The following is a 12,503-nucleotide window of genomic DNA, read 5'->3' on the forward strand; positions in this document are numbered from 1 at the left end:
ATAATCCAAGATGGAGGTCGAACGTGGCGACCAGGGCATACTGTGACAAGCTCTATATCGTCAGAGCCAGAGGTCTAAAATACTGACCCTGATTATGACGTCAGAATCTGCTGGCTCTATGACGTTAGAGGCAAAGGATGTTTGTGCAGGTCCAGGCCTGTCTGTTGGACTAGTTAACATGTTTATCCAAGATAATATTCACTTAGAGGTTTATGGTCATTCTACGCTGCTATGTTTGGATCTTCCCACTTGTGTCTTTACGTAAACAAATGTTAGAAGAGGCCACTGCTGAATATCAAAAGAGTGTAACGGGTCCTGCACGCAGTTCAAAATGGAGTCAGTTAACCATACTATTGCAATTTACTTCCAAAGCGATATTGACCAACAGCTCTGTGAATAAAGTATCAGATAGGCTTCAAAAGATCCCTGTCGTGAAACAAAGGAAATGCACATTCCTCGGGAAAAGCTTGATCATCTGGTGATGTAATGTTTCAATTGATGTGCGACTTTATCAGAAGCCCCATCGTTTCCATTGTTGAGTCCAGCAACTAAAATGTATGAATTTTCCAAAATGTCTTAAAACAATGGCAATAAATAACCGAAATAAATAAAAATATTAATTAAAATTGCATTTTCAGAAATGAGTGATATAATTAGCGATGGATAATCACATTTGGTCTGTCGGAGAACTAAGAGTGGAGAATTCAGAAACAGTTTAGTAAGAAGTATCGTTTTGTATTTTCAGAGGTCTGCAGCGACTGAGACTGAAATGATTTTAATACGGGGTCCAGTTGCGGAAGATGGTTTATGTATCTTGAACCTGTAAAAGTTAAGTTCTTGAATCTGTAAAAGCTAAATATTTCTTGAATGAGTTCTGACATAAAGCTGTTCACAGTACCTGGACGTTGTCATCAAAGGAAATAGAATCAGTGGTCTGGAAGAAACCAATGTCCTTGTCTGATGTGGCAGGAACGTAATCGTCGTGCCAGAACAACTGGGTAGCTAGGTACGCGGTGCCACCGCTCCCGCGCGTTGAAGTGCCGACCCGCAGGGCAAAGTTGTTGGGGGTGGTGCCCCAGATGCACGAAGCAACAGTCATCACCCAGTTGGAGCTGACGATGGTGCCGCCACAGCGGTGAGCCTCCAAGTACTCTACTGAGACCATCCACGGGCAGTCGGAGATGTTCGCGACCTCACCTCCTAAAATCCGATCATCGACCTCGAGTGTAAGAAGCCTGCGAGATGCCGTGGAAGGCGCAGCACAGCAGACTGCAAATAGCAGAAATAGGGCTAAGGCTGCCTTCAACATGGCTGCGCTTGGCTGTTCCCAGCACTGGCGCTCGTCTTGTTCAGTGTCGGCCGTCTTATCGGTTATCTGCGCCTCTGCAAACTTATCAGCCACTTTCAAGCAAGACAATGAGCGCACATAGAGTGGTTTCACTTCATCTACCTCCATATCTCTCAGTAATAGTTCAATTTTAATATCGATTTTGTTGCATTTTATGTACCGTATCAAGTACAACAGACGGGTAAACAGAAAGAAAGAATACGTGTGAGAAGGAAACCATCACATATTTAATGACACGACGTCACACATCATGAAATGAATTCTGTTTTGAACATGTGACATGAACAGAATGATGAATTGCTATGTAAAACATACAGCTTGTCAGGTACTACATGGTCGAATCACATTAATGTGACCTATGTTGCCAACCTGCGGTAACCACTCATAGAAAAAAATGGTTCAAATGGCTCTGAGCACTATGGGACTTAACTTCTTAGGTCATCAGTCCCCTAGAAATTAGAACTACTTAAACCTAACTAACCTAAGGACATCACACACATCCATGCCCGAGGCAGGATTCGAACCTGCGATCGTAGTAACCACTCACAGACGGCAGGTGGCAGCACTAGCAGTGGAGGGTACATAAAGCGCTTCGGGACGACGCGGAAAACGGCGCAGTCGTTGGCGTAATGCGGAAACGGAGTGATTTATCTGACCAACAAAATGCCATGATCCTTTGCTTTCAGGCCAAGGATGGAAGCACTTCCGCAATGGCTAAGTCTGTAAACTGTTCGCATGCCGCTATGGTTGAAATATACCATTTATGTGCATGGCAAAATGTCCCAATGCAAAATCACAATCCTTCAGCGAACGTTGTTACCCATGAGCCTCTGCAGCAGGCGCCTGGTTCGTGCATCCCTGCTAACTGCCCTTCATCGGTGAGGAAGGTTGGAATTTGCGTGTCAGGATTGCAAGCGGACGTCCACTGAGTGGCGACAAGTAATCTTTTCAGATATGTCACCTTTCATGCTCTATCGGACAGATGACTGTTAGCGCGTACGGTCGTGAAATGTCTGAAAGCAAAAACCTTGCCACTGTCGTCGGGATTGTCCAAGCCGAAGGAGGGAGCGTTACGATCTGCGGAATGTTTTCGTGGCATTCCCTGGGCGATCTCCTCATTGCGGTTCATTGCAAGTTTGAGTCTGTCAATGTCGACCACGTCCACTCCTACAGGAAGTTACCTGCTAGCAGGACAATGCAACGTCTCACACAACTCTTAGCATCCGTGTGTGATTCGAGGAGCACCAGGATCCGTTTACTCCCCAATCCACCTACTCCCCGGATTTACACCTATGATCGAGCTGTACGCGCCATGGACCCTCAGCTGAAAACCTAGTGCAAATGACCACAACGTTGGATTCAGCATAGCTCCACATCCATGCCAGTTCTTTCCAGTACCTTTCGAAGTGGTCCATGTTGTAAAATGTGGTTATTCAGTTTCTGACACGAAGTCACATTACAGTGCCTGGTAAGTATAAAATCGAGAGGTTGCAACTGGATCTACAGAGTTATTTGACGTCACTTTCCGAATATACAAACAGAAAACTTGTCTTGTCGAATAAAGGAAGAAATCATAATTGTCCATCCCACATTCATAAATTGTTGACTAGAATGATGGACATACCGTTTGTAACCAAAAATTTAAGCTCTAATGGACTCATTTCAGTTCGAATTCAGAAATGGACAGAAGACTGCACAAGCTGTTACAGCAAGAAGTAAATGATCTCCATACCTTGACGTCGGATAGCCCTATAGCTCCCTGTTATTCCAGATTAGATTAGATTTGATTCAGTTTTCGTTCCATAGACCCAAAAATAAGATGACTCTCGAGGGTGTGTGTTTGATTAAAATACCCTCGACCCTGATCATTTGTCAGGGGATTGTCAAAATATGTGAATACTTTACATTAAACTCTAACTGTTATCATTTACAGAATTAATACCATGTCAGAATGAAACACATTTATGTACTTTTAATAGATTTATCATACCCAAACATCTAATCTTGACTTCTGCGACAAAATGCTGTCAAATCAGAAATATTTTACTGAAGTTGGTTTAACAGTCCCTATTAAGATATTCATCCATGGAGTAGAAGAAGGTGCCTATCAAACAGTCTTTCAAACTCTGTTTTAACTGTGCTTTATCTGAAACCCAGTATTTAATGGTTGTTGGCAATTTATTGAAAATGTGTGTTCCTGAATGTTGGACTCCTTTTTGGACCAAGGTAAGTCATGTTAGGTCTTTATGTAGATTGTTCTTATTCCTAGTACTGATACTACGTATTGAGCTGTTAGTTGGAAACAGAGACATATTACTTGCAACGCATTTCGTTAAGAAAGATATAAACTGAGAAGCAGTTGTTAGAATACTAATTTCCTTGAACAGGGCTCTATATGCTGTTTTTACACCACAAATGAGTCTTGTTATACGCTTTTGCACACTAAATGCTTTTGCTCGATTTGATTAGTTACCCTGGAATATGATCCCATACGACATAATAGAATGAAAGTAAGCAAAATATGCAAGTTTTCTTTGTAATTGTATCTCCTACATCTGACATCATTCTCACTACAAATACAGACTTCGCTTCAGAAATTCTGTGATATGCGCTTTCCAAATGAACTTACTGTCGAACTGTAATCCCAGAAATCTAACAGCGCCAACCTCTTGGATCTGCATATCTTCACATGTTAAACACATACTGGACGGAAATTTCTAACCGATTCTGAACTGTATATAGTGGGTCTTTTCAATTTTTACTGGCAATAAGTTAGCTTGAAACCACTTATTAATGTCAGCGAAAATTTGATTAGCAGCCACTTCTAAATCTGTACTTCACTTGCTACTTATTGCAATGTTTATATAATGTGTAAACAAAGGAAACTTAGCATCTGGCAATGTAACAGAAGAGCGGTCATTAATGCTGACAAGAAAAAGCAACGAACCCAGGATGGAACCTTGAGGAACACCACAGGTAATTAATTCCCAGTCAGATGAAGACTGTGATTACGTAGGCTTTCCCGGCGTAATAAGTCTTGAAAGTCTCTTCGGGTTTGCTGCCGGATCCTAAAATCAACTTGACTCGATATTTCAGCGATCCAACTGTTCGCCATCTTCAGGAAATGCTGCTTCTGCTGATGAGTCCCGCTGAGAACTGACGCAAGATTGCAATTCGGCGTCCTATATAGGCCACCGTTCAGTACACGGCGCATACGCCGCCCATCACGGTTTCTGCCTTACAAAACAGGGAGGTGGCGCCGCCCTTAGTGAAACACTGCTGGCAACGATATATCGCAATCAAGACGCACCGAAGAACGTTCAGTTTTGATGCGAGATAATACAGGATTCCACGTTTTGCTAAGAGGAAACCCATTGTCTCTGTTGATTAAATTATCAGCCAACCTAATTTCAATCGCCTCTTTATAGACACGATTCCAAAAACCGGAAATGTTGGCAATCACAACAGTTTCCTCAAATTTCATTTCTGCTACGGCCGATTTTTCCGGCTGTTGTAGTCTCGTGTGACGGCGATGTTCCACACACCTGTCATGCACTCTGCGAATAGAACGGCCAACGTAAGCTTTCCCACATTGACAAGGGATTTTGTACACCCCGGGTTTCCTAAGTCCCAAATCATCCTTCACAGAGCCGAGAAGAGCCCTAATCTTAGAAGGTGGACGGAACACACTCTTAATGTTAAAATTCCTTAAAATTCGTTCAATCTTAAACGATAAGCCTCCAGCATAAGGAAGGCCACAGACCTATGTTCCTCTTCGTACGCTTCCGGAGATGGTCCAAATACTCGTTCACAGGCTCAACCTAATAATAAACTGCCCTTTGTCAAAGTCGCTTATCTCCGTGGATTTCCCCATTTGCAGCCCGCATCTTCGATAGGGTGACTCCTGTCCATGTCTGCTCCGGTTACGTACTTTTGTTACCGCGTCACATACCCGCAACGCCATCTGGTTCAAATGGTTCAAATGGCTCTGAGCACTATGGGACTTAACATCTATGGTCATCAGTCCCCTAGAACTTAGAACTACTTAAACCTAACTAACCTAAGGACAGCACACAACACCCAGCCATCACGAGGCAGAGAAATTCCCTGACCCCGCCGGGAATCGAACCCGGGAACCCGGGCGTGTTAAGCGAGAACGCTACCGCACGACCACGAGATGCGGGCCAACGCCATCTGGCGGCATCCAGAGTCATGGTGGGCAGTGGTCATAATGTTTTAGGTGTTTGAAGTACAGTGACGCGTAATAGTGTGGTGCTTATAAAGTCTTCTGACCCAGTACGATACAGAGCGTACGATCCGTCTTGTTACTTGGAAGAACCGCTGCGATACACAGCCTCTTTATTTGAAACAATGAAGTACCTAGACGCAGTAAACAATGATATGTGGAGTATCCGAATCAGAGGAGGATTGGAGTGACATGAGCAAAGACTGCCTCACGGTACCATACGACATTGATTCGACAGCGACAGCGCTGAGGGAAAGTTCAAACGCTGCTCCAACGACGTTGGCTGATACGCAGGCAGTCGAGTGTCACTGCCAAATTCTGTAGCTGCATTAAGTCAAAATGAAGTGCTGCCTTCCGAATGATCTGTCACCCAGATGCTATAAGTGATAACTTTTACCTCAACTAGATCCTTTCTTGCGGTCGCCTTCCTCAAACTTGTTGATCAGTGGAACTGCTATGCAGTGCGATAAAATCTTGCCATGTGCATTACTGACCTTCTGCTGAGGGTCGAGGGCTCTAAGAGGGCTCTGAACTATGCAAGCTACTAAATGACAGTAAACGTCTTTCAGTAACTCTTCAGCATTTCGTGTCCAATGTGTAGGAACATTTACAATTGTGGATGGATCGAAATCTTTTCAATACGTAACTCGCATAAACCGTTACATATAATCAGTTCCGTACAGCATCTGAGAAGATAATGACATTTTTGTTTAAGCTTTCTTGTGATGTTTCCGGGTATCGTCATTATCGGCAGTGCCTCTTGCTCTGTGCCTTCAAAGATACTACCAAGCCACGATGCCCTAGTACAAGCGAGCCCGCCACAGCATGTGGAGATGCTAGAACGACGTCACATCGGGAGTATGTTCTGCGCTCTCTCTTCTCTCACCTCAACTGCACATACATCAAAAGTGCCCACAGTGGGAATCCTCTACTTAATTGTCAACAAACAAAGGTCAAATTAACCAAAGCGAAAGAAAATATAAAATTAAAAAAGAAAAAAAAGTGGGCTAGAAAAGTTATACATAATACAGCCATGTGAAGGCCAAGTCCACCTAAAAAGCAGGATTCAAAAAATCCACTTCCATACTACATAAAAAGCGCTTTTACATGCATATTTTTCGTTCGCTTGAGAGGAAGAAGTGTAACATGTTCTGAATGAACATGCCGCCACAACAGCAACATCGACTTCACTCGTGCGCCAGCACGTGTGTCCATGATCCCACTACTGGCTGCACTTACAGCAGGCCCGCTGAAACTGGAGACCAACTCATTCATAGCTATGTTGTTGTTGTTGTGGCGTTCAGTCCTGAGACTGGTTTGATGCAGCTCTCCATGCTACTCTATCCTGTGCAAGCTTCTTCATCTCCCAGTACCTACTGCAATCTACATTCTGAATCTGCTTAGTGTATTCATCTCTTGGACCCCCTCTACGATTTTTACCCTCCACGCTGCCCTCCAGTACTAAATTGGTGATCCCTTGATGCCTCAGAAGCTACAAGCTTGTCTCACTCCAACCACTGCTTCTCTTTCATGTCCCTCGACTCTTGTAACCGCCATCTCGTTTCTGTACAAATGGTAAATAGCCTTTCGCTCCCCGTATGTTACCCCTGCCACCTTCATAATTTGAAAGAGAGTATTCCAGTCAACATTGGCAAAAGCTTTCTCTAAATCTACAAATGCTAGAAACGTAGGTTTACCTTTCCTTAATCTTTCTTCTAAGATAAGTCGTAGGGTCAGTATTGCTTCACGTGTTCCAACATTGCTACGGAATCCAAACTGATCTTCCCCGAGGTCAGCTTCTACCAGTTTTTCCATTCGTCTGTAAAGAATTCGCGTTAGTATTTTGCAGCTGTGACTTATTAAACTGATAGTGCGGTAATTTTCACATCTGTCAACACCTGCTTTCTTTGGGATTGGAATTATTATATTCTTCTTGAAGTCTGGGGGTATTTCGCCTATCTCATACATCTTGCTCACCAGATGGTATAGTTTTGTCAGGGCTGGCTCTCCCAAGGCCGTCAGTAGTTCCAATCGAATGTTGTCTACTCCCGGGGCCTTGTTTCGACTCAGGTTTTTCAGTGCTCTGTCAAACTCTTTATGCAGTATCGTATCTCCCATTTCATCTTCATCTACATCCTCTTCAATTTCCATAATATTGTCCTCAAGCACATTGCCCTTGTATGAACCCTCTATATACTCCTTCCATCTTTCTGCTTTCCCTTCTTTGCTTAGAACAGGGTTTCCATCTGAGCTCTTGATATTATTACAAGTGGCACTCTTTTCTCCAAAGGTCTCTTTAATTTTCTTGTAGGCAGTATCTATCTTACCCCTAGTTATATGCGCCTCTACATCCTTACATTTGTCCTCTAGCCATTCCTGCTTAGCCATTCTGCACTTTCTGTCGATCTCATTTTTGAGACGTTTGTATTCGCTTTTGCCTGCTTCATTTACTGCGTTTTTATATTTTCTCCTTTCATCAATTAAATTAAATATTTCTTCTGTTACCCAAGGATTTCTACTAGCCCTCGTCTTTTTACCTACTTGATCCTCTGCTGCCTTCACTATTTCATTCCTCAAAGCTACCCATTCTTCTTCTACTGTATTTCTTTCCCCCATTCCTGTCAATTGTTCCCTTATGCTCTCTCTGAAACTCTGTACAACCTCTGGTTCTTTCAGTTTATCCAGACCCATCTCCTTAAATTCCCACCTTTTCGCAGTTTCTTCACTTTTAATCTACAGTTCATAACCAATAGATTGTGGTCAGAGTCCACAGCTGCCCCTGGAAATGTCTTGCAATTTAAAATCTGGTTCCTAAATCTCTGTCTTACCATTATATAATCAATCTGGAAACTTTTAGTATCTGCAGGGTTCTTCCATGTATACAACCTTCTTTCATGAATCTTGAACCAAGAGTTAGCTATGATTAAATTACGCTCTGTGCAAAATTCTACCAGGCGGCTTCCTCTTTCATTTCTTAGCCCCAATCCATATTCACCTACTACGTTTCCTTCTCTTCCTTTTCCTACTGTCGAATTCCAGTCACCCATGGCTATTTTCGTCTCCCTTCACTACTTGAATAATTTCTTTTATCTCATCATACATTTCGCCAATTTCATCATCATCTGCAGAGCTAGTTGGCATATAAACTTGTACTGCCGTAGTAGGCGTCGGCTTCGTATCTACCTTGGCCACAATAATGCGTTCACTATGCTGTTTGTAGTAGCTTACCCGCACCCCAATTTTTTTATTCATTATTCAACCTACTCCTGCATTACTCCTATTTGATTTTGTATTTATAACCCTGTATTCACCTGACCAAAAGTCTTGTTCCTCCTGCCACCGAACTTCACTAATTCCCACTATATCTAACTTTAACCTATCCATTTCCCTTTTTAAATTTTCTAACCTACCTGCCCGATTAATGGATCTGACGTTCCGTAGAACGCCAGTTTTCTTTCTCTTGGTAACGACGTCCTCTTGAGTAGTCCCCGCCCGGAGATCCGAATGGGGGACTATTTTACCTCCGGAATATTTTACCCAAGAGGACTCCATCATCATTTAATCATACAGTAAAGCTGCATGCCCTCGGGAAAATAACGGCTGTAGTTTCCCCTTTCTTTCATCCGTTTGCAGTACCTTAACAGCAAGGCCATTTTGGTTAGTGTTACAGGGCCAGATAAGACAATCATCCAGACTGTTGCTCCTGCAACTACTGAAAAAGCTGTTGCCCCTCTTCAGGAACCAAACGTTTGACTGGCCTCTCAACAGATACCCCTCCGTTGTGGTTGTATCTACGGTACGGCTATCTATATCGTTGAGGCACGCAAGCCTCCCCACCAACGGCAAGGTCCACGGTTCATTAGGAGGGGGGGGGGGAATTCATAGCTACTAACAGCTTGTCATCATAGAACACTTTTCACAACTGCCGGAGGCATGAAGTGCCAGCATATTTATCTATTCATAGCTACTAACAGTTAAATATGCTGGCACTTCAGGCCTCCGGCCGTTGTGAAAAGTGTTCTATGATGACAAGCATAATCATTATAAGACAAATGTTGATGGTGTTGAGGCAGCAACCAGCCACAAATTTATTTTCAGTTCCTTTATTCAGAGGGTGCCGTTACCAGTATCGAATCGTTATGATTCATTTTCAGATGGATTTCATGCTTTCATTACAACAATTTTTTACAGATTAATTGTCCTAAAATAGGAGCAGTAGCCTTTTCAGTAGCTGCAGGGGCAATAGTTTGGATGATTGACTCATCTGGCCTTGTAATATCATCCAAAACGGCCTTGCTGTGCTGGTACTGCAAACGGTTGAAAGCAAGGGGAAACTACATACTTAATTTTTCCAGAGTGTATGCAGTTCTACTGTACGGTTAAATGATGATTGCATCCTCTTGGGTAAAATATTCCGAAGGTAAAATAGTCCCACATTCGGATCTCCAGGCAGGGACTACTCAGTTGAACGTCGTTATCAGGAGAAACAAAACTGGTGTTCTATAGATTGGAACGTTGAATGTCAAATCCCTTCATTGGGCAGGTTGGTTAAAAAATTTAAAAAGGAAAATGGAGAGATTAAAGTCATACACAGTGGGAACTAGTGAAGTTCGGTGACAGGAGGAACACGACTACTTGTCAGGTGACTAGAGGTTCATAAATACAAAATGAAATAGGGCTAATGCAGGAGTAGATTTAATAATAAGTAAAAAATAGGAAGGCGGATAATCTACTATGAACCGCACAATGAAATCATTATTGTAACAAAGATAGACACGACGCCCACATCCACCAGATTAGTACAAGTTTATATTCCAACTAGCTCCGCAGATGAGGATACATTGAGAAAATGTATGATAAGATAAAAAAAAAATTATTCAGATAGTTAAGGGAGCCGAAAATTTAATAGTAATAGCGGACTGGAATTCGATAGTATGAAAAGGAAGAGAAGGTAAAGTAGTCGATGAATACTGACTGGGGGGAAAGCAATGAAAGAGGAAGCCGTTCGTAGAATTCTGCACAGATTATAATTTAATCATAATTAACACTGGGTTTTAGAATCATGAAAGAAGGTTGTATAATGGAAGGGACCTGGAGACGCTTAAAGGTTTCAGATTGATTATATAATGGTTAGACAAAGAATTAGGAAGCAGATTTTAAATTGAAAGGCATTTCCAGGGGCAGATATGGACTCTGACCACAATTTATTGGTTATGAACTGCAGATTGAAACTGAAGAAACTGTGGAAGGACAGAAATTTAAGGACATGAAACTTGGATGAGTTGAAAGACCTAGAGATTATAGAGGGTTTCAGAGAGAGCATTAGGGAACAATTGACAAGAACAGGGGAAAGGAATACAAGAGAAGAAGAATGGGTAGCTTTGAGAGATGAAATAGCGAAGGTAGCAAAGGATCAAGAAGATAAAAATTCGAGTGATAGTAGAAATATTGAATTTAATAGAAATTTAATAGAAATAGAATTTAATAGAAATATTGAATTTAATCGACCAAAGGGGAAAATATAAAAATTCAATAAATGAAGCAGGCGATCGGGAATACTTCTAAAATAGGAGATTGATAGGAAGCCCAAAAAGACTGAGCGGGAATGGCCAGGAGACAAATGTAAGGATTCAGAAGCACAGATCACTAGCGTAAGAGAGATTCCGCCTACAGGAAAATTAAAGAGACATTTGGAGAAAGGAGAACCACCCATATGAATATCAAAATCTCGGATGGGTTAACACTCCTAAGCAAAGAAGGGAAAGCAGGAAGGTGGAAGGAGTAAACAGAGGGTCTATATAAGGGAGACGTACTTGGGGGCAATATTATGGAAATGGACAAGGAGTAGAGGAAGATGAGAATGCAGATACGATACTGAGCGAAGAATCTGAAAAAGCACAGAAAGACTTGAGTCGAAACAAGGCTCCTGGAGTACACAACATTCGATTGGAGCTGCTGATAGCCTTGGGAGACAAAACTCTTCCATCTGGTGGGCATGATGTATGAGACAGGTGTGATACACTCAGACTTCAAAAGAACCTAACAATACCATTTCCAAAGAAAGCAGGTGTGACAATGTAGGGAAGCAGCATACTCACGCCTTATAAAATTCACATCAGTCTTTCCATTGTGTGCCAGCCTAGTCCACTGTAGCTAGCTCTGACGTCATAAATGTTGCGCAATACTTTATAAATCAAGTAAATAACCTGAAACGTTTCTAGCATGTCAAGAGTAATACTAAATCAATATGTGTTGAATATCAGTTCAATAACTTTAACCATTTTCGAAATTTGGACGTTTTTCTGTAAAAATCATTGGCGCAACAGAAAAGAGCTAGAAACTTAAAAATTTATATTTAGATTCCTTTTTCATAATAATTTAGTAGAAACAGTATTCTGGATCTCAAAAATTAAAATTTTAGTTGAAATTAAAGATTTTCTGGTTTTTGTCTTAAAAATTTAGGAAGCAAGATAGATTAAGTAGGCGAATAAATAAGGCTAGGATGTTTAAATTTAATTAGAAGGGATATCCGCTATAATCATAAAGATGTGAGAAGTTTCAACTGAATAACTATAAAACTATAGCGATAGCGTATCTCCAAACAGCAAGTTCAGAGCTCGTCTACTGCGTGTAGTGTAATTAAATTAATTCTCTCGCCCAAAATATTTGACTTAGCCACGTCAGACTTTTATTATGATTACTTACCTGTGTACTGATTGCACATTTAAATTGAGAGCTTCATCGGGCATCAGCAAAGGAAGCAATGATTTATTCAATAACTTAAAGTGGTGCATTACTAGCCCAGCGGCTAGTCGGGAGAGCGGATTTGATCAGGCGTTCCCTTAGCCGTTCGCACCGCGGCTTTATATATAATAACGCTGCGCGAGAAAAGAAGGCCCCAGTTCTCTC

The 12,503-nt window shown here is 41.9% G+C and overlaps 1 protein-coding gene across 1 annotated transcript; it reads right to left on the bottom strand.

Moving 5' to 3' along the window:
* Nucleotides 1-889: 889 nt before the first annotated feature.
* LOC124788937 (trypsin-1-like) lies at nucleotides 890-1,456 on the bottom strand. Its single transcript, XM_047256224.1, has one exon. It carries the CDS (start codon nucleotides 1,454-1,456, stop codon nucleotides 890-892), a length of 567 nt encoding a protein of 188 aa, XP_047112180.1.
* Between the last annotated feature and the right edge of the window lie 11,047 nt (nucleotides 1,457-12,503).

Source organism: Schistocerca piceifrons, chromosome 3 (genome assembly GCF_021461385.2).
Source record: "Schistocerca piceifrons isolate TAMUIC-IGC-003096 chromosome 3, iqSchPice1.1, whole genome shotgun sequence".
Lineage (NCBI taxonomy): Eukaryota > Metazoa > Arthropoda > Insecta > Orthoptera > Acrididae > Schistocerca > Schistocerca piceifrons.